At 66.3% G+C, this 25,878-nt stretch overlaps 1 protein-coding gene across 2 annotated transcripts in view; it reads right to left on the bottom strand.

The window, feature by feature from the left end:
• Trpm2 (transient receptor potential cation channel subfamily M member 2) overlaps positions 1–25,878 on the bottom strand; it is a 59,111-nt gene that overhangs the window by 19,993 nt on the left and 13,240 nt on the right. For both annotated transcript variants that reach the window (XM_070030805.1, XM_070030806.1), the window contains exons 4-19: positions 22,734–22,902; positions 20,505–20,685; positions 18,373–18,539; positions 17,558–17,738; positions 14,785–14,846; positions 13,893–14,093; positions 10,802–10,904; positions 8,703–8,824; positions 8,178–8,531; positions 7,863–8,000; positions 7,196–7,325; positions 6,838–6,983; positions 6,470–6,582; positions 4,811–5,024; positions 2,437–2,555; positions 302–434 (exon numbers count right to left, since the gene is read on the bottom strand). In XM_070030805.1, the coding sequence (XP_069886906.1) occupies positions 302–434; positions 2,437–2,555; positions 4,811–5,024; positions 6,470–6,582; positions 6,838–6,983; positions 7,196–7,325; positions 7,863–8,000; positions 8,178–8,531; positions 8,703–8,824; positions 10,802–10,904; positions 13,893–14,093; positions 14,785–14,846; positions 17,558–17,738; positions 18,373–18,539; positions 20,505–20,685; positions 22,734–22,902 (2,533 nt within the window). The remainder of the gene's footprint in view (positions 1–301; positions 435–2,436; positions 2,556–4,810; positions 5,025–6,469; positions 6,583–6,837; positions 6,984–7,195; positions 7,326–7,862; positions 8,001–8,177; positions 8,532–8,702; positions 8,825–10,801; positions 10,905–13,892; positions 14,094–14,784; positions 14,847–17,557; positions 17,739–18,372; positions 18,540–20,504; positions 20,686–22,733; positions 22,903–25,878) is intronic.

Below are 25,878 nucleotides of genomic sequence, written 5' to 3'. Positions count from 1 at the left end.
AGGGCCTCCCTGGACCTCCCCGTGACCGGACAGTGTGTCAGCGCCCTTGTGGAGGGCTCCCCAGGGGGCGGGAGGGGGTCAGGCCCTGTGACCTCAGGAGGAAAGGACTCCGGCTGAGCAGTGGCCAGGCCTGAGCAGCAGGGGTGCGAGGAGAAGCAAGGAAGGTGCGTGGAAGGGGGGTGCACAGACCCAGGCCAGGGAGCATCCAGGGAGCCCATGGTCAGCCTTGGCCACCTCCCCCAGCCCAGGCCCGGCCCCCGCCCGCCCAGGCCCGGCCCCGCCCCGCCGCCTGCCCACATACCATCCTCTTCACGATGATGATCTTGGGCCCCAGCGTCTTGCTGACAGTGAAAATGTGCATGAGCCGGAGGCAGAACATGATGAAGTCCAGAGAGAGGATGACGCGCCCCGGGTACAGCGTCGCGGGGACGAGCCTGGGGCCGGGCAGGGCAGAGACAGGGCTCCAGCTGGCCGCCCTGTGGCTGCATGGCCCCCAGTGCCCAGGCCCGGCCAGGCCGGCCCCTGGGGCAGAGGGCTCTGGAGTCAAAAGCTAAAGGTGAGAGGTCAAAGGGCAGAATCTCCATGGAGCTGGGGCATGGCCCAAGTGGTTGAGCTCCTGCTTCATAAATATGAAGCTCTGATCTCAAACACCGCTACTGACAAAAACAACAAATGGTAAAGCAACAGCCTAATCTAGCCCAAGGCCTGGAGTTCACTGGGGGGAAGGAGGGGAGGGAGAGGAGGAGTCCATGAGACTCTTATCTCCAATAAACCACCAGAAACCTGGACATGGCGCTGTGGCTCAAGTGGTAGAGCGCTTGCCTTGGTCTGAATTGCTGAGGGACAGCGCCCAGGTCCAGAGTTCAAGCTCCATGACCAAAAGAAAAAAGAAAAAAAAAAGAGTATCTCTGTGGAGAACAATCTTGTCTTCAGAAAGGTCCAGAAGCCCAGGCTTGGGCAGGAGCAGCCAGGCCACAGCCCCCTGGCCCCGCGAGGGGAGTCTTGAGGCTGTCCCGGTGGGACAGGCCAGCAGGGAGGGAGCAGACAGCTGAGCTCCTGGGGTCCCTACACGTAGGTGTGAGCCATGCCTGCCCTGAAGTCACAGTCACACGCGCCCAGGACAGAGGACCACTTGTCCCGGGAGGCCTCAGCTCCTGACCACCCCGAGCTCACAGGACACAACGCCATGCAGGGCGAGGCCAGGCCAGTGACATCCCTGAGCTCGCAGGACACAACGCCACGCAGGGAGAGGCAGGCCAGTGACATCCCTGAGCTCGCAGGACCCAGTGCCACGCAGGGAGAGGCCAGGCCAGTGACATCCCCGAGCTCTCAGGACACAACGCCACGCAGGGAGAGCCAGGCCAGTGACCGCCCCGAGCTCGCAGGACACAACGCCACGCAGGGAGAGCCAGGCCAGCGACAGCCCCGAGCTCTCAGGACACAACGCCATGCAGGGCGAGGCCAGGCCAGCGACCACCCCGAGCTCGCAGGACACAGTGCCACGCAGGGAGAGGCCAGGCCAGTGACATCCCTGAGCTCGCAGGACACAGTGCCATGCAGGGAGAGCCAGGCCAGCGACATCCCTGAGCTCGCAGGACCCAGTGCCACGCAGGGAGAGCCAGGCCAGCGACCTTCCCGAGCTCACAGGACTCAGTGCCACGCAGGGAGAGCCAGGCCAGCGACATCCCTGAGCTCGCAGGACACAGTGCCACGCAGGGTGAGGCCAGGCCAGCGACCACCCCGAGCTCGCAGGACACAGTGCCACGCAGGGAGAGCCAGGCCAGTGACATCCCTGAGCTCGCAGGACACAGTGCCATGCAGGGAGAGCCAGGCCAGTGACATCCCCGAGCTCTCAGGACACAACGCCACGCAGGGAGAGCCAGGCCAGCGACATCCCTGAGCTCGCAGGACCCAGTGCCACGCAGGGAGAGCCAGGCCAGCGACCGCCTTGAACTCACAGGACACAGTGCCACGCAGGGAGAGCCAGGCCAGCGACCTCCCCGAGCTCACAGGACACAGTGCCACGCAGGGAGAGCCAGGCCAGCGACCGCCCTGAGCTCGCAGGACCCAGTGCCACGCAGGGAGAGCCAGGCCAGCGACATCCCTGAGCTCACAGGACTCAGTGCCACGCAGGGAGAGCCAGGCCAGCGACATCCCTGAGCTCACAGGACACAACGCCACGCAGGGAGAGCCAGGCCAGCGACAGCCCCGAGCTCGCAGGACACAGTGCCACGCAGGGAGAGCCAGGCCAGTGACAGCCCCGAGCTCGCAGGACACAGTGCCACGCAGGGAGAGCCAGGCCAGCGACCACCCCGAGCTCACAGGACACAGTGCCACGCAGGGAGAGCCAGGCCAGTGACATCCCTGAGCTCACAGGACACAACGCCACGCAGGGAGAGCCAGGCCAGCGACCGCCCGGCCACACCAGCCACTCACCGGCAGGTCAGCCCAGCTATGAAGAGCAGGATGGCACCGGCGTCCAGCTTGTTCCAGAAGTCGCTGAAGTACAAGGACGCCATCTTCATGATCCCACACTCATCGGGGTCATAGAAGAGCTACTGAGAGCAACATCAGGGGGTAAGGGGACCCTGGTCACTCCAGCTCCCTTGGGACAGACTCGGGGAGGGAGGAGGAGGGGGACAAGGGACCGCATAGACTCCACGTCCACGGAGATCACGGAGGGAGCCAGGCCTGCTGCCTGCCAGAGCTCTTCCTGGGACCCACTAACCCTTGTCCAATAAGTGTGTGTGTGTTCATGTGTACATTGTGAGTGCAGGTGTGTGCGTGTGTGTACAAGTCTGGGGGTGGACTGTGCACGGGCACATGTGTGCAAAGATGTGTTCCTATGAATGTATGCATACATATGGTATGCAGTACACTTGTGCACGTGAGTGTGAATATGTGTGTCTACATATTTTGAACAAGTGTGTACCTGGGTCTAACACGTGTTTGGGTGTGCGTGTGTGCTAGTGCAGTGTTCATATGCATGTGTGAGTGGCTTGCACACGTGCACACACATGTGTGTTGGGGAGGCCCCCTCCTCCCTGCCAGCTGCTCCCCCAGGATCTCTGCCGGAAGCACACCTCATCCCCAGGCAGCGCCCAGAGGAGCGGACCGCGGCGCCCGTGGGGGCGGCCGGCCAGGCGTCCCGACTCCCCAAACCAAGCCCCAGCTCAGCCCAGGGAGGGAGGAGGCGGGGAGGCGGGGACCTGTGGGGCCAGGTCCCCTCCAGGGTGCAGGGACAGACTGGAGGGGAAGGCCGTGCCCGCCTAGCCTGCGCTGCCCCGCGGCGGCTGAGCTTGGGGACGCAGGGTGTGGCTGCAGCAGACCCCAGGAGAGGCCAGCGGCCCCAGGGCCGCAGCAGCAGGGACCCAGCCCGCACACGCTCCCAGGCCTCCGCCTCCAGGAACTCACTACCCACAGACGGTGTACACTCGCTACCCACAGACGGTCAGCCTGTGTACACTTGCTACCTATAGATGGTCAGCCTGTGTACACTCGCTACCCACAGACGGTCAGCCTGTGTATACTCGCTACCCACAGACGGTCAGCCTGTGTACACTCGCTACCCACAGACGGTCAGCCTGTGTACACTCGCTACCCACAGACGGTCAGCCTGTGTACACTCGCTACCCACAGACGGTCAGCCTGTGTACACTTGCTACCTATAGATGGTCAGCCTGTGTACACTTGCTACCCACAGACGGTCAGCCTGTGTACACTCACTACCCACAGACGGTCAGCCTGTGTACACTCGCTACCTATAGATGGTCAGCCTGTGTACACTCACTACCCACAGACGGTCAGCCTGTGTACACTCACGTTCCAACTCCAGGAGTCCACCTCGCCCCCGGGAGCCAGCCGGGCTTGCCAGCAGGCTGTCACCCCAAGGACACATCAGCCCGGCTGGGGTACACACGGCACCACAGGGACGCGGTCCCCCTCTGCAGTGCCGGACACCGAGGTCAGCACAGGGATGGCCGGCCATGTCCGTGTGACTGGCCCCCAGTGGAAACCCTGGGCACCGAGGCTCCCGCAGCTTCCTGGCGGTGACACGGGTCCTTGCTGCCCCCCACCCCAGGGGGGGCTGGGTGCCCACCTTCAGCCCCGCCCTCCACTGCCCTGGCTGAGCGTCATGGCTCTCTTCTTGGGCCCACACACACTGCCCCCTACCGGGGCGGAGGGACACAGCACACAGAGCTCCTGGGAGGTAAGGGCCCTGGGTGCTCAGATCAGGTTTCAAGTGGGAAATAATGTCTGTAGGGGCAGAGGACAGGGAGGGGGCTTCCGTGGGGGCACCGGCTCTGCCCGGGGTCCTGCCCGGGGCCCAGATGAAGCCTGGTGATGATGGGTAAGGGTGGTGACCGAGCTAGGCAGGGCCGGGGTCGGAGGGCCGGGGCAGGCGGGGGGGGGGGGGGTGGGAGGGGCAGGGTCGGAGGGCCAGGGCAGGCAGGGGAGAGCAGGGGGCCGGGGTCGGAGGACCGGGGCAGGCGGGGGGGAGGAGAGGGCCAGGGTCAGAGGGCCAAGGCAGGCGGGGGGGGGGGGCCGGGGTCAGAGGGCCGGGGCAGGCGGGGAGGGGGGGCCGGGGTCCGAGGGCCGGGGCAGGTGGGGGAGGGCCGGGGTCGGAGGGCCGGGGCAGGCGGGGAGGGGGGGCCGGGGTCGGAGGGCCGGGGCAGGTGGGGGGGGGGGCCGGGGTTGGAGGGCTGGGGCAGGCGGGGGGGGGAGGGAGGGGCAGGGTCGGAGGGCCGGGGCAGGCGGGGGGGGGGGCCGGGGTCGGAGGGCCGGGGCAGGCGGGGGGGCGGGAGGGTACCTGCCGCGCCTCCTCGCACACCAGGGAGAAGAGCCAGACGTAGATGAGGCACTCGCACCTCGAGGGTGTGGGCTGGAAGTCCACCATGAGCACATAGGCAAACAGGCAGAGGAAGGCGAAGTAGGACAGGGTGTTCAGGTGGAAGATGACCACCGGCGCGTTGAAGAAGGCGCGCATGCGGGCCGGGCTGCCCACGGCCTGCAGCCTCTTCTCCCTGGGGGCAGCGACAGAGGAGGGGACGAGCGTGACCGGCCGGACCCGACGTCCGCAGGCCGCGGCCCCCGAGGGCTCCCAGCGCCCGGCCCAGCGCCATTGGAGGGGTGAACGGCTGGGGGTCGCTGCCGGCTCCTGGACGCCCCATGGCAGTTACAGGAGAGGCCAGCAGGGCGGCCTCGGCCAGTCCACCGGCCACAGCTGCAGAGGGAGGCGGAGCACACAGCAGCACCACAGGAAAACCGGACCTTCAGGGGCTGGGAAGGGGGCTCAGTGGTAGAGCGCTTGCCTTGCATGCCTGGGGCCCTGGGTTCGATTCCTCAGCACCACATAAGCAGAAAAGAAAAAAGCCGGAAGTGGCGCTGTGGCTCAAGTGGTAGAGCGTTAGCCTTGAGCTGAAGAGCTGAGGGACAGCGCCCAGGCCCAGAGTTCAGGCCCCATGACCGGACCAAAAAAAAAAGAAAGAAAACCCAACCTTCAACCACCCCCTGCGTCCCGCCCAGCTGCGTCCCCCTCGGTGAGTGCTCGGACACCGCTGGACACTCAAGACTTCACGCACAGCCTAGAAAACCAGTGCTGACCCTCAACCAAACCCCACAGGCACCTAAGGGGCTGCAGGCAGGGCCAGGCCAGGCCTGGGTGCTCAGTGTGGCCCGCCACGGGCCTCTGGTGGGAAGAGGCTCCATCCAGCCCAGGCTCCACACCGCAGAGCGGGCCTCTGCCTCCACCGGACACCTGCTCCCTGGCAGGCCAGAGCCACCGCCGGCCATGCCCTCCCCATGCCCAGGCTGCTGGAGTGGAGGTGTGTCTGGCGGGGGCCAGGGCCTGTACCTTCCTTCCCCCCCACCCCGCGATGTCTGCTGTTCTGGGATCCTCCCATCGTCCCCCCCCCCCCCCTGCGATGTCTGCCGTTCTGGGATCCTCCCATCGTCCCCCCCCCCCCGCAATGTCTGCCGTTCTGGGATCCTCCCATCGTCCCCCCCCCCCTGCGATGTCTGCCGTTCTGGGATCCTCCCATCGTCCCCCCCCCCCCCCCGCGATGTCTGCCGTTCTGGGATCCTCCCATCGTCCCCCCCCCCCCCGGCGATCTCTGCCGTTCTGGGATCCTCCCATCGTCCCCCCCCCCCGGCGATGTCTGCCGTTCTGGGATCCTCCCATCGTCCCCCCCCCCCCCGCGATGTCTGCCGTTCTGGGATCCTCCCATCGTCCCCCCCCCCCCGCGATGTCTGCCGTTCTGGGATCCTCCCATCGTCCCCCCCCCCCCCGGCGATGTCTGCTGTTCTGGGATCCTCCCATCGTCCCCCGCCCCCCCGCGATGTCTGCCGTTCTGGGATCCTCCCATCGTCCCCCCCCCCCCCCGCGATGTCTGCCGTTCTGGGATCCCCGCCCGACTGTAACCCATCCCCGTGAGAGGCTGCTTCCCCGGGCCCCCGCAGAGCCCCGCACCTGAAGGAGACAAGGCCCGTGAAGAGGAGCGGGAAGGCCAGCATGCACAGGATGACCCGCCACAGCCCGTTGTCCACACACAGCTGACCCCACCACACCTTGGTCAGGAACGCCTGTGGACAGAGGAGCCTCAGGACCGTGGGCACCCCCACCCCCACGTCCCACACCCCTCCATCACAGTGAACTGGGTCCCGGGCCTGGGTGGCCAGCACGGGGCAGGCACCATCTGGGGGCAGAGGGCCCGGCCCCCTGCCCGGCCCCTCCTCGGGCTACGGGACCCATTCCCACGGGCGGCCACAGCCCCCTCGCTGGCGGGTGTGTGCCACAGGCCCGGCACCGGGCCGTGGACGCAGGCCGGGGGACATCACCTGGACGCCCCCCTGAGACACGAACTTCATGTCCTTGGCCTCCAGGGCCAGCTGCAGGCAGGTGGTCTTCCCCCAGGCCTCCGACACTCGGACCAGCAGCTTCTGAGCCCTCTCCTCGTCCTTCCGGTAGCACTCGGTGAAGACGCCTGGGCAGAGGGGGAAGATGCGCACCAGAGCAGCCAGGGATGAGGGCCGACCCTCCGCGGACACCCCGCGCTAGAGGGGCACGGGGCAAGACGGGCAAGCGGGGCTGGTATCACAGGGGCAACGACCCCAGGACACTCGCCCGCCAGGCTCGAGACACACGGCTGAGCCCCGGGAGAGAGTGCGGGGGCCGCGCCGGGCCCGCGGAGCTCACCGATGGCTCTGTGCTCAAATTCCTCGGCCAGCGCCAGCATCTCCTCGGAGCAGTCCGTGTCCTCCTCCTCCTTAGACAGCTCCTTCAGGATCTTGCTGCACGCCAGCGCGGCCGCGGTGCAGTCCTGGCTCTGGAGCGAGCACCGAGGGCTGGTGAGCAGCTGGGGGACCCACCAGGCCCACCAAAGCCGCACCCATCCTCCCTGCCCCCTGCTGGCCCTGCGGGGCCTTTCTGATGGACGGGAGCACAGGGGTCAGCTGCCCAGGAGCCTGGGCCCGGAAGCAACTTGGGGAGTTGCCGGCAGATCATTTTCAAAAGCGCTTTTCTGTCAGGTGCCGTCATGCTATCGCTCGGGAGGATCACCATTCGAAGCCAGCCCGGGCAGGAACCTCCGTGAGACTCATCTCCCACGAACCACCCAAAAAGCTGGAAGTGGAGCTGCGCTCAGGTGGAAGGGTGAGCCCCTCGGCGCCCCAGCCCTGAGCTCTAGCCCGGGGCCCGCACAAAAAATTACAAGCGCTTTCCTTGCTGAGAGTTGAGCGAGCGCTGGGCTCCCCAAGACCTCCCTAGCCGCAGGCCCCGCTGCCCCTCCCACAGCCATGCGTGCCCCGCTCGCCGTGGGCTGCGGCCCCTGCCCAGCGGTGGTCCCGGGAAGCCGTCCTGTTACCTGGGCCCAGATGATCGCCGCCAGCTCCCGCCGGCTCTGCACAATGGTCCAGATGAGGAGGTCGCGGATCGGGTCCATGGTGAAGGCCACCTGGCCGGCCGGGCGCTTGTAGAGGGACCGGAGGCTCACGCCCTGCACCTGCGGGCGGCAGTCCAAGTCCCGCCCGGTCCCGGCCACCGGCAGGCCGGCCGCCCTGTCCTGCTATGATTCTGGGGACCCTCCTGGGACACTGATCCCACGGGACACAGAACTCCTGGTGAGCGCCCTGCACAATCCGCCCACGCCCCGCCCGGCCCGCCCACGCCCAGCACGCACGTTGAGCTTGATGTGGGGCACGGGCAGCGAGAGCCGCGGCCGGTCCCCGTGGCGTGGCCGGGGGTACAGCGGCTGCGTGGAGTCCCCCAGCAGCTCCCGCAGCACCTGGGCCACGTGGTGCATGTGCACGCGGGCCGGGCGGGGCGCGCAGGCCGGCCGCTCCGGCTCCTCCGCCAGCACCTTGTGCAGCTTGTAGTGGAACAGGCAGGAGGGCTCCAGGTTGGCGTAGAGGTAGAGCAGCGTGTCCCACGTGACGAACTCCTTCAGCCGCACCCCGTTCTCCAGGAAGAGCTTCACAAACTCCGGCTTGTTGGAGATGAGGGCGGCCGTCATGGTGGGGTGCAGGTCGGAGGGCTGAGGGGGTGACCATCGCCGGGGTCAGCACCACCCCGCCGGGGCGCCCGGTCTCCCACCGGGGACCCGGGGCTGGGGCCAGGCAGGGCCCGGGCCTGCCGGGGCTGCCCCCGCGCGGTTCTGGTGGGAGGGAGTCTCGGGGGCCCCCGGGAGCCCCCATCAGCCCCTCACCTTCCACTGCCACTCGTCCGTGAAGATCTCGCTGCGGGCGATGTCCACGCGGTTCCACGCCACCGCCAGCTTCAGCTGGTGGTCCCAGTTCTCGTGGCCGAAGTGGTCCTGGCTCCGCGAGGCTGCAGGGGAGTTCGGGGGTTAGGGCCCCACCTGGGCTGGCGGGGAGCCGGGCCCCGCGCAAACTCCAGCTCACCCCGTGTCTGCCAGGCCTCACACCCCGGCCCCACCCAGCCCCGTCACCGGCGACGGTCAGGTGAGAAAAGAACTCACCTTTGAAGAAGGCACAGGCCGGGAAAGGCAGCATTTTACATTTAGTTCTCCCCACTGATTCTCAATCTCTCTCAGCCCCCACCCTACCCCACTCCATCCCACCTTTACAGTGCTGGGGTTTGAACTCAGGACCTTACGTTTGTAAGCATGTGCTCTACCCCTTGAGCCATGCTTTGCTCGCTTATCTGCAAGGGCCTCGTGTGTTTGCCCAGGTCTTTCCAGAACTGCACTCCTCCTGCTTGTGCACAGCTGGGATTACAGGCATGCACTACTGAGCTGGCTTGCTCCGTTCCAGCCACCACCCCGAGGCTCTCAGGACAGCATTCCACCAAGCCTTTCCATATCGTCAGTCTGGCTGAGCTCCCACGCTTTCCTTTTCGCCTATCCATTTCTGGTGCATAGAAATGCAGCCTGTGCACCTTGTGACGTTCCCCAGTCCACGTATCAGTTCTAACAGAATGTTGTTTCGTTTCCATGGATACGTGGATTTTCCAGTTCTGTTTCTGCTATTGATGTTTTTGTTTGTGTGCAGTACCAGGGACTGAATTCCATGCCTAGAGCTTGCTAGGCAGATGCTCTACCACCCGAGCAATACCCCCAGTCATTTTTGCCGTAGATATTTTTCAAGTCTTGCATTTCTGCCAGGGCCAGCCCAGACCACGGCTCTCCACCTAAGCCTCCTGTGTATCCAGAAAGACAGGAATGAGCCACTGCGTCTGCTTGCTGGCGGAGATAGGGTCCCACTGTTCTGCCCAGCCTGGCCTTGAACCAGGACCTCCAATCGCCACCTCCAAAGTGGCTGCGATTACAGACATGGGCTTCTGTGCCCCGCTTACCCTGGTCGTCTTAATGTACCTGTTTCTTAAGTAATGGTTAAAACTGTACTTGCAGCTACAGAGCAGTTTACAACGGTAGCTTTTACAACTAGCATGTGCTTACCTTTATTTCTTAGGTGTCTTTGAATTGCTGGATTCTAGACCGGTCATTTCATTTCCCTCCGCTCCCCTCCAGGACCCCCTTGTGTGTTTCAGGGGCTTATGGGCAGAGGGAGACTATTTGATGGTTGGTTTGGTGCTGAGGCCAGAGCCCTGGGCATGCTGGCCATGCTGAGCCCTGGGCACGCGGCCCGTGTTCTACCACAGCCCACCCCAGCCTTTCCCTGGAGCACTTCTTGCAGCACAACTCCAGTGGTCACCACCTCCCTCAGATCTTGTGTGTCTGGGAACATCCTGATTTCCCCTCACTTTCTTTTTCTTTTTTTGGTCATAGGGCTTGAACTCTGGGCCTGGGCGCTGTCCCTCAGCTCTTCAGCTCAAGGTGAGCGCTCTACCACTTGAGCCACAGCGCCGCTTCTGGTTTCTGGTGATTCATTGGAGATGAGTCTCACGGACTTTCCTGCCTGGGCTGGGTTTGAACCGTGATCCTCAGATCTCAGCCTCCTGAGTAGCTACGATGACAGGCGTGAGCCACGGGCACCCAGAGGAGCCTCATAGATCAAGTCTCCCCTCTCTTGAAGAATCTTCTTTTCAGGATTCTTTATCTTTGGCTTTTAGGCGTTTGCTTTCATTGAACTTCTTGCATTTATCTCTTTGTTTTTTTTCAGAGATCAGGATTTGAACTCAGTACCTGATGCTTTTGCTCATTATCTGGTGCTGTACCCCCTGAGCCACACCTCTGACCCCTTGAGCTCATCTTAGCGGGAGTTTGTTGAGCCTCTTTGCTGGCAGAGTCTGAGGCAGCGTGGCTCACTGAGGGGAGAACTCAGCCTGCCAGCTGGAGCCCTCCTCCGGGGCCTGCGATCTGGCCCCCACCTCCCTGGCCCTCACCTTTCAGCAGGGCCTGCAGGATGGCCACGTCCACGTCCTGCTGGCCATCCTTCCCTTCCCGGAAGACGGTCAGCAGCTGCCGCCTCCGGACGATGTCTTGAATCTGTAAGCGACATTTCCTGAGTGAGATCCCCCAGTGACGAGCGAGTGCTGCCGAGTTCAGGGCCGCAGAACCCGATCCTCCACGGGCGCCAGAGCCGGGGCACAGGCCCTGCCTCCACCCCGCAGCAGGCCTCCCCCAGCCCACCCTGGACAGCAAGGACCGAACGCGTCACGTTGCACGGGGTCTGCTCAAGTGTCACAGTCTCCCCTCGATGGTGACCCCCAGCTGGGCTCAACGCGAGCTCCTCCTCCGGCCCAGCTGCCTGAACCCCAGCTGCTCCTGATCACCTGCTACCTGTCCAAATCTACCTGTCTCTCTGTGCCTTCCCCATCTACCTGTGCGGCCGCCTGGCCATACCTACCTATCCACCCCCATGTTTACCCACCTGCCCATATACACATCCACACACACACACCCATCCACCCAACCACACAGCTGTCTGTCCACCCATCCCTTCATCTATCCATTCACACATCCACCTGCCGATCTCTTCATTTAGCCAACCATCATCCATCCAGCTGCCCATCCACACATCTGTTCATCTGCCCATCCACACATCTGTCCATCTATATGTTTCTGCCTATCTAGTTAGCTTTCTACTCATCTGTGTCTGTATCTGTCTACACAGCGTACCTATCTCTAGCTACGCATTCATCCCATCCACCCACTTACATGTATATCCACCTATCCATATCTAGTTATCGTCTACCCATCCATCCATCCATCCCTGTATACGTCTATCTATCCATGTATTTGTCTACCTATCTACCAGCTCATAAGTTCATCTTCCCACTTATCATTTGTCTATCTACCTATGTTATTACACTCCTACAAAACAAAACCAACCAGAAGCGTCCTGGGCCCCTTCCCTCAGCCCGCAGTCCTCCACACCCCTCCTGCCTGCTTGCTTTGTCCCACGTGACCGCTGCGGGCCATGGTGCTGCCTGCCCGCGCCGGCTGCAGCTGACACGCGCCCTGTCCCACTTACACACAGGAGGCCTGTGCTAACGCAGGGAGACCAGTTCCCCTTGAGTGTGTGCCGCCGGGCCTGCGTGGCGCCCCGGGGAGACCCCGGCGGGAGACTGGCACCCGCCGGCGGCGGCGTGACCCTCGCCCGCCCCAGAGCACGGCCGTGGTCCTGGGAGCTGGCCAGGGACTGAGCTGACCAGGGTGTGGAGCAGACGGCAGCAGGGCAGCCTGCCGGGAGGCGTGCGCAGACCAATCACAACTTTGACGTCGCATCAGAGAATGGATTTAATTTTTTAAAAAAAAAACAATTTTAAAAGCACTTTCGGACACTACAAGATTAGATTCAGTTCTCCGAATTGCCTGAATAATTTATCACCTCACTAGGAGCGGCCTGAGGGCCTGGCTGGCCGCCCAGCAGCGGGAGGGGACGCGGAGGGCCCCTAGGGGCAGAGCGGGGCCCGTGGCCTCACAGACCTGAGGTCAGGGCTGGCTCCCTGGTGGACAGACCACCCTGAGAGCCCCTCCACCATGCCACCCTCCGCCGCCCAGCCACGCAGCCTGCCTGCTGTCTGGCCAGGTCCTCTCTGTACCCTGGGCAGTGAGTCAGAGCCCAGTGTGGTCAGCTCCGGCTCTGTGGTCTGTGGCTGGTGGCCCTGGCTGCCCACAGACCCGAGGCTAAGCCCGCCCGCGCTCACCGCCGTCCACGTGTGGCTCACGGAGCACACACTGAGCTCCAAGCTTGGCAGACGGCGGGGAGGGAATGGCTTTTACCATCAAATGATCTAGTCTGTTCTCTGGGGAGCTGCAGGAAAAGTTCAGACACTCACTACTTTGCCAGCAACTTCTTGTGGGGGGATGGAGGTCAGAGAAGCCCCTGTCCCCCTCCTCTCCTGCCCCCCTCCCCCCTCCCCCGGCCTTAGCACCCTGCCAGAGGGAGCCAGAGGGCAGACGCCCTAGAACCCTGCAGCTCTGCACCAGGGTGCAGGCTGGGCGTGGCTGGGGCTCTGCACCAGGGTGCAGGCTGGGCACGGATGGGGCTCTGCACCAGGGTGCAGGCTGGGCGCGGATGGGGTTCTGCACCAGGGTGCAGGCTGGGCGCGGCTGGGGTTCTGCACCAGGGCGCAGGCTGGGTGCGGCTGGGGTTCCGCACCCAGGGTGCAGGCTGGGTGCAGCTGGGGTTCCGCGCCCAGGGTGCAGGCTGGGCGCGGCTGGGGTTCTGCACCAGGGTGCAGGCTGGGCGCGGATGGGGCTCTGCACCAGGGTGCAGGCTGGGTGCGGCTGGGGTTCCGCGCCCAGGGTGCAGGCTGGGCGCGGCTGGGGTTCTGCACCAGGGTGCAGGCTGGGCGCGGATGGGGCTCTGCACCAGGGTGCAGGCTGGGTGCGGATGGGGCTCTGCACCAGGGTGCAGGCTGGGCGCGGCTGGGGTTCCGCACCAGGGTGCAGGCTGGGTGCGGATGGGGCTCTGCACCAGGGTACAGGCTGGGCGCGGATGGGGCTCTGCATCAGGGCGCAGGCTGGGCGCGGCTGGGGTTCTGCACCAGGGTGCAGGCTGGGCGCGGCTGGGGTTCCGCACCCAGGGTGCAGGCTGGGTGCAGCTGGGGCCGTGGGGCCCTGCAGAGCTCACCAGGACCTGAAGCCCGCTTCTGGAACTTCCCAGGCTCCAGTGAGGGTACAAGGCCGGACCACATCCTGACCAGCGCTGACCCCGATCTCAGCGCAGACTCGGCCTCTGCTCAACCCCCTGCTGCTCCCTGGGCCTCCCCGCCCCCACTGTCCCAGAACAGTGCTCTCAAGTTCAAGACCAACCCCAGCCCCCACACGAGATTCCACGCCAGCCTCCCCTGGTGCCTGGTCAGGGGATCCGACTCCCCGCAGGGACGGGCTTCCTGCCCACCCGGGGCTCTGGCTCACTGGGGTCCCCACTTCAGGTCCCTGGAGTCTAACAGGCCAACAACGTCTCCAGAAGTTTCTCAGGTCTCACTGAGCCCCGCTGCCTGCCTGCCTGCCTGTCCGTCTCACCTTTTTGGTCCACTCGACAATGCTGCTCTCAGTGAAGGTCTCAAACATCTCCTGGAAGAACACGCCGAGCTTCTGCTGGATCAGGGAGATGGTGATCTGGGAGACGGGCAGGTTGGCCACCTGTGCGATGACGTCGGCCACGCGGCCGGAGCCCTCCACCACCACGCAGGGCGTGCCGTTGGTGATGGCGTTGTAGATGGTCTGCGGGACAGGGCAGGCCGGGCATGAGCCGGGAAGACGCCTAGCCCTGCCCGGCACCTCGCCCAGTGCCCTGACGGCTCGGCCCAGCACGCCGCTGCAGTGCGGCTGCCCCAGGCTGCTGCAGTGGTAACGGCGCGGGCGCTGCCAGCCCTGCTTCCGGGACACAGAGATGTGGGGTATTCTCACTGCCACAGGCTCTGTTCTGACCTATGGAGATCAGGGACCTGCTACACTGTCGCTGTACCGCAAGCCTGCGGCTCCTCCTGCTGGGAGACCTGGCCGGCACCCATGGCAGAGGCTGACCACACACCGCACGGCGGCTCCCGAAGCCAGTGTGGCACCGAGGTACAAACCTCCCAAGTGCCTGCTGCCCGGGCCCTGAGCGCTGGACACCCCAAATGCAGAGTGGGAAGGACTCACAGGTCCCACAGGCCTCCCGGGGGGTCCCGAGAGCAGAGCGCCCCCCCCAGCACCCCACAGACCCCTGACTCCCACCCGGGCACAGCCACGAGGCCCACGCAGCCCCCCACGCCTGAGCTCCTCCCTGCCAGCAGGAAAGGCTCTGCCAGGCCTGGCTCCTCTCCCCACCCCGGAGACGGCGTGGCTGCGCTTGGTCACGCTCCAGAGCCCCAGCACGCGGCAGGGGCCGGCGAGCGCCCCAAGCAGGCAGCCAGGCACCAGCTGTACTCACGTGCAGCGTGCCCGGGCCACCCTCCAGCACCACACATACAATGGGGATCTTGATGGCCACGCCTGCGGCACACAGAGACGGAGAGGTGGGCGCGAGGGCGGGGCTGCCACTGCCCACCCACCCCACTGCCCAGCCCACTGCCCACCCACTGCCCACCCCACTGCCCACCCCACTGCCCAGCCCACTGTCCACCCCACTGCCCAGCCCACTGCCCACCCACCCCACTGCCCAGCCCACTGCCCAGCCCACTGCCCACCCCACCGCCCAGCCCACTGCCCACTCCACTGCCTACCCCACTGCCCAGCCCACTGCCCAGCCCACTGCCCACCCACCCCACTGCCCACCCCACCGCCCAGCCCACTGCCCACTCCACTGCCTACCCCACTGCCCAGCCCACTGCCCACCCCACTGCCCAGCCCACTGCCCAGCCCACTGCCCAGCCCACTGCCTACCCACCCCACTGCCCACCCCCCTGTCCACCCACCCCACTGCCCAGCCCACTGCCCAGCTCACTGCCCACCCCACTGCCCACACCACTGCCCACACCACTGCCCACCCACCCCACTGCCCACCCCACTGCCCAGCCCACTGCCCACCCCACTGCCCACCCACTGCCCAGCCCACTGCCCACCCACTGTCCAGCTCACTGCCCACCCACCCCACTGCCCACCCCACTGCCCACCCACCCCACTGCCCAGCCCACTGCCCAGCCCACTGCCCAGCCCACTGCCCACCCCACTGCCCAGCCTACTGCCCACCCCACTGCCCACCCACTGCCCAGCCCACTGCCCACCCACTGCCCACCCCACTGCCCACCCCAGCCCACTGCCCACCCCACTGCCTACCCCACTGCCCACCCACTGCCCAGCCCACTGCCCAGCCCACCCCACTGCCCAGCCCACTGCCCAGCCCACCCCACTGCCCAGCCCACTGCCCAGCCCACCCCACTGCCCAGCCCACTGCCCAGCCCACTGCCCACCCACTGCCCAGCCCACCCCACTGCCCAGCCCACTGCCCACCCCACCCCACTGCCCAGCCCACTGCCCACCCCATTGCCCAGCCCACTGCCCAGCCCACTGCCCACCCACCCCACTGCCCAGCCCACTGCCCACCCCACTGCCCACCCACCCCACTGCCCACCCCACTGCCCAGCCCACTGCACAGCCACCCCACAGCCCAGCCCACTGCCCAGCCCACTGCCCAGCCCACTGCCCACCCACCCCACTGCCCAGCCCACTGCCCAGCACACTGCCCAGCCCACTGCCCAGCCCACTGCCCACCCACCCCACTGCCCACCCCACTGCCCACCCACCCCACTGCCCACCCCACTGCCCACACCACTGCCCACCCCACTGCCCACACCACTGCCCACCCACCCCACTGCCCAGCCCACTGCCCAGCCCACTGCCCACCCCACTGCCCACACCACTGCCCACACCACTGCCCACCCACCCCACTGCCCAGCCCACTGCCCAGCCCACTGCCCAGCCCACTGCCCACCCACCCCACTGCCCACCCCACTGCCCACCCCACTGCCCACCCCACTGCCCACACCACTGCCCACCCCACTGCCCAGCCCACTGCCCACCTCACTGCCCACCCCACTGCCCACCCAGCCCACTGCCCAGCCCACTGCCCAGCCCACTGCCCACCCACCCCACTGCCCACCCCACTGCCCACCCCACTGCCCACCTCACTGCCCACCCCACTGCCCACCCACCCCACTGCCCAGCCCACTGCCCAGCCCACTGCCCAGCCCACTGCCCACACCACTGCCCACCCCACTGCCCACCCACCCCACTGCCCAGCCCACTGCCCAGCCCACTGCCCACCCCACTGCCCACCCCACTGCCCACACCACTGCCCACCCCACTGCCCACCCCACTGCTTACCCCACCTACTGCCACCCCACTGCCCACCCCACCGCCACCAGGCTGGGCCCACATAAAGCACCGCCGGGCTGCCCAGCAGACGAGCAGCCAGTAGAGGTGGGTGCAGTGTCCACCCGCGGACACCTTGCTCATCTGACATAAGAGAGCACACAGAACACCAAGTCATTACCATCCCACTCACCTGCGCCCCACCCTCTCCCCATCACCTCCCTGGGAACAAGGGAAGGGGGGGTGGGAAGGGGGAGGGGGGCTGTGGGGGAGCTGTGGGAGAGGAGAGGATTAGAGGACAGGGAGGGGCGGGCTGTGGAGGGGAGGGCCTTGGGTGGCCAGAGCTGCCCCCTAGTTCCCATCTTCTCCCCACAGCAGAGCACTGTGGCACCTGGTTTTCTCTGCAAACTCTCAGCTGATCTCATGCAGCAAGGGCACAGCCCATCCGCATGGGGCCAGCTCAAGCAAGAACATACTCGCTGGAACTCTGGGCCTGGGCTCCGTCCTGAGCTTCTTTGGCTCAGGCTAGCACTCTACCGCTTTGAGCCACAGCTCCACTTCCTGTTTTGTGCTGGTAGCTAAGACAGAGATGAGTCTCACAGACTTTCCTGCCAGGGCTGGCTTTGAACTGCAGTCCTCAGTTCTCAGCCTCCTAAGTAGCTGGGGTTACAGGCATGAGCCGCCAGCACCTGACCTTGTTTTCTGATGACATTTTAACTGCATCCTCCCAGCTCCTCTCCCAGCTGGCTGGGGTTACAGGTGCAGGCTACCACGCCCGGTCAGCTCTGAGTGGACTGCCATCTGTCCTTGTTTCTAACCCGAGCCTGCGGTCAGGATGCTGACAGCCCCGCGGAGGCGCGGGGCGCTGAAGGGCAGCCACGCTGACCCCTTACCTCCGCGTTCCTTCGTCTGCTCTGATATGAACTTCTCCAGCTTGGTCCTCAGAGGGATCTCCACCCCGTACTGGCCGTGCGTCCCGTCGTCCACCAGGATGAAGTGGGAGTGGTTGCTGTCCAGGCAGGTCAGGTTCCCCTGGCCTTCCTCGTCCAGCAGGTACTCAGCGGGAAAGCCGCCCTGCGGGCAGCCCGGGGAGTCAGAGGGGGCGGCTCGGGGCCTCCCTGCTACGGATGGAAGGTCTGTTGTGTGAATAGACGCCAGGCTCTGCGCCAGGCGTTCCCACGTCACTTTGCTTGGAGAAGGAGAAGGGGCCTTGCGGGTGCGAGGAAGGGCACTCACATGACGAGCTTAACCTGAACTGTGGGGACAGGCCCAGCACGCCGTCCGCAGCGTCCTCCGGGAGGGGTGCAGGGGACACGCACCCCTCCGCGTGCTGGCAAAGGCCAGCGCGGTGCAGACAGGAGCGCCCAGGAGCTGGCAGGGCAGGAAGCAGGCTCCAAAGAGCCTCTGGAGGAAGCGGGGCCCTGCCACCCACCTGATACTGATTTTGGAACCCTGTCCCCCCAGAAATATGATTCAAGGAATCTCTGATGCATTAAGGTGTGTGGTGATCTCACAGCAAGAGGAAGGAACACAGACTCTGGTGTCAGGGAGCTGAGCACTGGGTGGAGACGGGAAGGATTTTAAAGCCCAGGCTAGCACAGTCTCCATCTCCTTCCATACGGGCAGGGAGATGGTGCTGGATCCCCCACGGCCTTCACCCTCCCTGCCCTGCCCGGTCGCCCTCCCCGGGAGCGGGCAGGTCGCTCACCGTGGGGTGGACCAGGCCCTCCCGGTTGTGGATGGTGCCCCAGGTGGCCACGCCGATGGTGGTGACGCCCCCGTCCTTGTAGCTGCTGCTCAGGCTGAAATCCCGCACCGCCTCGCCCACCTGCTTCATCACGCCCGCGTGGGAGCCCCCCGTGATGATCCAGGCCCCTGGGGAGAGAGAGGCGCGCGTGGCGGCCCCCAACGGCCGGCCCCAGAGCCCCTCGGTGCGCGCCAACGCGGGCGCCTCCCGCCCGGGCTTCCCACACGTGTCAGCAGACGTGAGTCTCCAAAGCAGGCGAGGCTGTGCTGCGGCTGGAACCCCGCCCACAGCGACCCCTGCAGGGGTCATTCCTGGGCACCCTGAGCCCGCCCGGGCTGAGCCTCTGGTCCTCAGCAGACCGGCAGGCCGGGAGCCGCTAAAGCCTGTCCTGCTGCCTAGCTGTCTCCTCCCAGACCTCAGAAATCTGTGCCTAGAAACTTGTCATTCAGGAGAAAGAAAACCTGTTATAAGGCAGTGATCTGGGGCCGAAGTGGCAGCCGGGAGACTGCAGATGAGATAAACCCTGTCCAGGGACTGCAGAGGCCGGGCTGGGGGGGACGAGAGGGCCGGTCAGCCACATTAGACGAAGACCACGCGACCACGCAGAGGAAGGCTGACGAGGGTGGGGGAGGTGTGTGGCCCAGGACCACGTGCCTTACAGAGCGGCGGCCTGCCCTCAGCTTCCCTCTGCTGAGGTCAGTCCAGGCGACCATTTAGGGCCCCAGGGGGCCGTACTCCCACAAAGTGGTGAGGCTCCCGTGGGCCTGGGCCGGCTTGGCCCTCCCTGAAGGGCGATTTGTCACCCCAGAGGCCGGCGCCCCTCAGGTGGGGAGGACCCCTCCCTCCATGACTGGCAGCCCAGACTGGCTGGCAGTCCCGTGGTGAGCCGCTCAGCGCTGAAGGCTGGCAAGTGCAGGACTGAGGCTGCTGGAGGATGGAGGGGCTGCGGGTATCCAAAGGTGGCAAGAGCTGGCCAGGCTTTTCTAGTCCCCAGCCCGGCCCCCAGCCCAGGCCCCAGCCCATCCCCCAGCCCAGACCCCAGCCCAGCCCCCAGCCCGGCCCCCAGCCCAGGCTTTTCTAGTCCCCAGCCCGGCCCCCAGCCCAGGCCCCAGCCCGGCCCCCAGCCCATCCCCCAGCCCAGCCCCCAGCCCAGCCCCCAGCCCAGCCCCCAGCCCAGGCCCCAGCCCAGCCCCCAGCCCAGGCCCCAGCCCAGCCCCCAGCCCAGCACCCAGCCCATCCCCCAACCCAGCACCCAGCCCAGCCCCCAGCCCAGCCCCCAGCCCAGGCCCCAGCCCAGCACCCAGCCCAGCACCCAGCCCATCCCCCAACCCAGCACCCAGCCCAGCACCCAGCCCAGCCCCCAGGCCAGACCCCAGCCCAGCCCCCAGGCCAGACCCCAGCCCAGCCCCCAGCCCAGCCCCCAGCCCAGGCCCCAGCCCAGCACCCAGCCCATCCCCCAACCCAGCACCCAGCCCAGACCCCAGCCCAGCCCCCAGCCCAGACCCCAGCCCAGACCCCAGCCCAGCCCCCAGGCCAGACCCCAGCCCAGCCCCCAGGCCAGGCCCCAGCCCAGCACCCAGCCCAGCACCCAGCCCAGACCCCAGCCCAGCCCCCAGGCCAGACCCCAGTCTAGCCCCCAGCCCAGGCCCCAGCCCAGCACCCAGCCCAGCACCCAGCCCAGCCCCCAGCCCAGCACCCAGCCCAGCCCCCAGCCCAGCACCCAGCCCAGCCCCCAGCCCAGCCCCCAGCCCAGGCCCCAGCCCAGCACCCAGCCCAGGCCCCAGCTCACACTGAACCTGCTGCCTGCAGACAGGGGCTAGACTCCTCCCCGTGTCCTGGACTCCTCCCCGTGTCCTGGGCTCCTCCCCGTGTCCTGGGCTCCTCCCCGTGTCCTGGACTCCTCCCCGTGTCCTGGGCTCCTCCCCGTGTCCTGGGCTCCTCCCCGTGTCCTGGACTCCTCCCCGTGTCCTGGACTCCTCCCCGTGTCCTGGACTCCTCCCCGTGTCCTGGGCTCCTCCCCGTGTCCTGGGCTCCTCCCCGTGTCCTGGACTCTTCCCCGTGTCCTGGACTCCTCCCGTGTCCTGGGCGCCTACCTGTGGTCTGGGCCACCTTGACCAGGCCTCTCCGGAAGATGCTCTTCAGTCGGAGCTTCATGTTGAAGTTCTTGGCGCCTCCGGTCACTGAGATGAGGAGGTTGGGGTCATCCAGGCCCCAGTGCTGGGTCATGAGGTGGTAGATGAGGCTGGACGGCGTGTCCTGGGAGACGCGCACGTACTGTGGAGAGGCGGGGGCCGTGAGGAGGGGCCGGGCAGCGGGGTTGGGGGGGCAGGGGGCCGGGCAGCGGGGGTGGGGGGCAGGGGGCCGGGCAGCAGGAAGCGGTAGGGGGGTGGGGGGCAGGGGCCGGGCAGCGGGAAGCGGTGGGGGGGTGGGGGGCAGGGGGCCGGGCAGCGGGAAGCGGTGGGGGGGGTGGGGGGCAGGGGGCCGGGCAGCGGGGTTGGGGGGGCAGGGGGCCGGGCAGCGGGAAGCGGTGGGGGGGCTGGGGGGCAGGGGCCGGGCAGCGGGGAGCGGGGGGGCTGGGGGGCAGGGGCCGGGCAGCGGGGAGCGGGGGGGCTGGGGGGCAGGGGCCGGGCAGCGGGGAGCGGTGGGGGGGGTGGGGGGCAGGGGCCGGGCAGCGGGAAGCGGTGGGGGGGGTGGGGGGCAGGGGCCGGGCAGCGGGGTTGGGGGGCAGGGGGCTGGGCAGTGGGGGTGGCGGCAGGGGGCCGGGCAGCGGGAAGCGGGGGGCAGGGGCCGGGCAGCGCTCACGCTCAGCCCACCCCAGCCGCAGGGAAAGTGGTCAGGGCACCCAGTCACGGCACAGACCTCAGAAGAAGGGAAGGGGCCCTGGAAGGACTCTTCCCACAAGACCAGCTGCCCCAGCTCCTCGCGCCTGTCCCCTCAGACTCCCCACAGCCCCGGCTGGCCTCCATCCGACCCCGGACCCTACACTGCCCCTCCTGGTTCACCAGCTACCGCCTTCTAGTCTCTCCCTGTTCTCCTCCTGCTTCCCAGCCCTCCCCCCCGGGCTGCCCCCTCTGCCCTCCCCCCCGGGCTGCCCCCTCTGCCCTCCCCCTCCCGGGCTGCCCCTCTGCCCCCCAGGCTGCCCCCTCTGCCTCCTCCCAGGCTGCCCCCTCTGCCCTCCCTCCCTGGGCTGCCCCCTCTGCCCTCCCCCCAGGCTGCCCCCTCTGCCCTCCCCCCAGGCTGCCCCCTCTGCCCTCCCCCCTGGGTTGCCCCCTCTGCCCTCCCTCCCTGGGCTGCCCCCTCTGCCCTCCCTCCCTGGGCTGCCCCCTCTGCCCTCCCTCCCTGGGCTGCCCCCTCTGCCCTCCCTCCCTGGGCTGCCCCCTCTGCCCTCCCTCCCTGGGCTGCCCCCTCTGCCCTCCCTCCCTGGGCTGCCCCCTCTGCCCTCCCCCCAGGCTGCCCCCTCTGCCCTCCCCCTCCCGGGCTGCCCCTCTGCCCCCCCCAGGCTGCCCCCTCTGCCCTCCCTCCCTGGGCTGCCCCCTCTGCCCTCCCCCCTGGGTTGCCCCCTCTGCCCTCCCCCCAGGCTGCCCCCTCTGCCCTCCCCCCAGGCTGCCCCCTCTGCCCCCCAGGCTGCCCCCTCTGCCCCCCAGGCTGCCCCCTCTGCCCCCCCAGGCTGCCCCCTCTGCCCCCCCTAGGCTGCCCCCTCTGCCCCCCAAGGCTGCCCCCTCTGCCCTCCCCCCAGGCTGCCCCCTCTGCCCTCCCCCCCCAGGCTGCCCCCTCTGCCCTCCCCCCCCAGGCTGCCCCCTCTGCCCTCCCCCCCTGGGCTGCCCCTCTGCCCTCCCTCCTGGCTGTCCCCTCTGCCCTCCCCCCAACTGGCCCAGGTCTCCCCACAGCCTGCACCCTGAGCCCCTGCGCAGGTCCTGGGGCTCGGCTCAGCCACCGGAGTCTGCTCAGGCCTGTCCCCACAGCAGCCACCCACAGCCCCGGCTCCCTGCCCTCCTTGTGGGTCCTCCCATGTCCCCTACCCCTTCTCTGCCTCCCCACACCCCCCACCCTTCACTCCCCCAGGTTAGCCCCGGTCCTGGACCCTCTGCCCACTCCGACATCCGCCCAGACTAGTGAAGTCCCGGCGAGATGCGAGGCTCCTCTAGGAAGGCCCCGGCTCCTGTGCTGGGCGGGGGCAGGGCAGTGGCTGGGCGGTGTCCCTGAGCACAGGCCCTCGGTGTACCCGACTGCTGCCCGCCTCTCCCCCCCAGCTCGGAAACCCGCCACCGCACGCCACCACGGGCCAGCACCAGCCGCGGCGGAGGGCAGGGCAAAGGACTGACCTTCCCCGCCTTCTGGCCCAGGCCCGTGAAGACAATGTCCCCGAAGGCGTCTGTGGGCATCTCCTGGACGTGCTTCTTGGGGTCCCACTCCTTGCCCTGGAAGGCGTGGGGCCTGGTGGCCTCCTCCAGGTGCCGCTCCCGCGGATAGCCACACGCACACACCACCCTCCTACGAAGACGGCACGAAGACGGCACGGGGCGGTCACCAGCAGAGCGCCCGTCTCTGCGGGACCCACCCGCCCAGCAGACCAGTCCTGGCCTCCGATCAGAGGACAGACCGCATGTGTCCCTCCCGGCCGCCAGCGGTCTGGCGTGGCTCTGTGGGTGGGCCGGACGGTCTAACATGCAGCGGGTTTGGTGGGACTTTCCTCAGACTCCCCCCCACGTGCCCAGGACAAGGTGCTATTCCTTCTCCCTGTGATTACAGGACCAGCTCTGTGGTCCAGAGTCAGGCAGCGGAGAACCTAAATGATGACGGGTCCAATCAAAACCACCAGCACATGGAGAGCCAGAAACTCAGCCAGAGTGGAGAAAGAGCGCGCAGCGCAGGTACCACCGCGGGGGGCTCCGCGCAAGCATTACAGCAGCCATCTTAGAACTGCTTTCCCAACGACCACAGACATCCCAGAAATGAGTGCAGAGTACAGCTTCCGCAAAGAAAGAAGGAGCGCAACACATGAAAACCTTCCACTGAAAAATTCAGTGACCGAATTATTTTTTAAACTCAGTGGCTGGCTCAACAGAACAAAGAAGACAAAGGAGAAATGATCCACAAACTAGAAGATCAGCCAGTAGCAAATTACCTCAAAAGAGCAGAGAGGAAATAGACCAAGTAAATAAGTATAGAGCCTCTGGGACTGGAAGGACTGTCCCAAAAGATCATTCGGTCACACATCAGTCTCAGAAGGAAAAAGGGAAGAGCAGGGGAATAATACCCAGGTGTCCCATGCCACATTTGATCTCTGAAAATCCAAGCTACAAATCCAGATCCTAAAACCCCAACACAGCACCTCACAGCCACACTGTCAAAGCTAAAGCTGGAAAAGAAATCTGGCACCTTCCTTCAGACACAGGGCTTCCTAGCCCACGTCCCGGGGCAGCCAGAAGAGAGGCTAAAGGGAGTTCTCCAAACCAAAGAGGATGTTCCGGAGCATCAGACGGGAGGCGGGCGCAGGTGGAAGAGGACCACGCACAAGCAAAGGTCCTCGCTGCTCTTCGCTATTGTTCTTGCCAGCGCCTATGTGTGAAGTCAGGGCCTTACCCTTCCTTGGCTGGCTTTCTCTGCAGGCGCTCTACTACTGGGCCATGCCTCCATCCCTTGAGTTTTTTAAACCATGCTGATGGCTGAACACTGTGTAATAAGGTTCTCGGTGCACGTTTTAAGTGGCTGAGTGAGAGATGGTAAGTGTCTTCTACGCTTCATTCAAACTTGCAAAATGTCAGTACCAGTGGAGTATATTATGTATTATTATAGTGTTAATACTGAGAGCAACCACTTTAAAGAGCTACATAAGAAAATACGCTCGGCAGGGTTCCGACGGCTCACGCTACTTGAGAGGCTGATGTGAGGATGGAGGATTAGAGGGGGAAACCGGGGAGCTCAGTCAGGAGCACAGCTGTGTGTCCTACATGTGAAAACAAGACAGTCTCACACACACGTGCACACGTGTGTGCACAAACATGCACACACGTGTACATACACATGCACACGCGTGTACACACACACCAACACACCACAGCACACCAAGCCTGAACTTGCACTTCTCTAAAGGAAGACCTCTCGTTCTCATCCCCTTGAACTTCCACCTTTGACATTACACTGTAGGCACCAGGGCAGCCATCAACAAGAGATCTACCCACAGGACAGCGGACTTGTCCTTGTACAGTCAGAACGTCCTTTGAGTCTAGCAATATTTCCAAATAAAGAGCTGGGCACAAAGCCAGGCCCCCGGCCCCCAGCCCCCAGGCCCCCAGTCCCCAGGCCCCCGACCCCCAGGCCCCCGGCCCCCAGCCCCCAGGCCCCCAGTCCCCAGGCCCCCAACCCCCAGGCCCCTGACCCCCAGGTCCCCGGCCCCCAAGCCCCCGGCCCCCAGCCCCCAGGCCCCAGCCCCCAGCCCCCAGGCCCCCCAGCCCCCAGCCCCCCGACCCCAGGCCCCCAGCCCCCAGCCCCCCAGCCCCCAGGCCCCAGCCCCCCAGTCCCCAGGTCCCCCAGCCCCAGCCCCCAGGCCCCCGACCCCCAGGTCCCCGGCCCCCAGGCCCCCGGCCCCCAGCCCCCAGGCCCCCCAGCCCCCAGCCCCCCAGCCCCCAGCCCCCAGCCCCCAGGCCCCCCAGCCCCCAGGCCCCCCAGCCCCCAGCCCCCCGACCCCAGGCCCCCAGCCCCCAGTCCCCCAGCCCCCAGGCCCCAGCCCCCAGGCCCCCAGTCCCCAGGTCCCCCGGCCCCCAGGTCCCCCGGCCCCAGGCCCCCCGGCCCCCCCCCCCCCGCCCCCGCCTCTGCTTCCTCCTCCCTGGGGGAAGGGCAGGTGTGGGCCTGGGGTCCGCACATCCTCCACGCCCCGGCCCCAGGCCCCCCGGCTCCCCCCCCACCTCTGCTTCCTCCTCCCTGGGGGGAGGGCAGGTATGGGCCTGGGGTCCGCACATCCTCCGTGCCGGCTGGCTTCCCTGGCCCCCACTCTCCCTGCCTTACTGCTGCTCCGTGGGGCTCCGGGAGAGGGAAGAGAGCAGCTCGTGTGCTCTCTGTGCCTGGTTGGGTCAGGAGTCTCCATATTTTTAGATTCCTATTTTTACTAGTAACAGAGGACCAAGAAGACCTGGTACAGATGAGACAAAGAACAATCTGGAAGTCGATGAGATCTGACCCAGATCAGCTAGGAGAACAAATTGAGCTTTCTCCGCCACTCACCGGCAGGAGAGCTGGAGAGTTTTGTCCATTCCTCCATCCTTGGAAGGAAGACCAACATCACAGGGGTGCAAGGCAGCCCAGACACTCTGCCTGCGCGATTGTGCGGGTACCTGCCCGGTCTCTGTACTCTCCCTCCCCCTCCCCCTCTTTCTTCCCTCCTCTGCCCCCTCCCCCTTGCTCGCTCTCCTTCTCTTCCCCCTCTCCCTCTCTCCTTCCCTCTTCTCTTTGAGCCGTGGTCTCAGATTG

Source organism: Dipodomys merriami, unplaced genomic scaffold, assembly GCF_024711535.1.
Source record: "Dipodomys merriami isolate MVZ:Mamm:240054 unplaced genomic scaffold, mDipMer1.0.p SCAF_2, whole genome shotgun sequence".
NCBI lineage: Eukaryota > Metazoa > Chordata > Mammalia > Rodentia > Heteromyidae > Dipodomys > Dipodomys merriami.
This window is presented reverse-complemented; position numbering and strand designations above follow the sequence as displayed.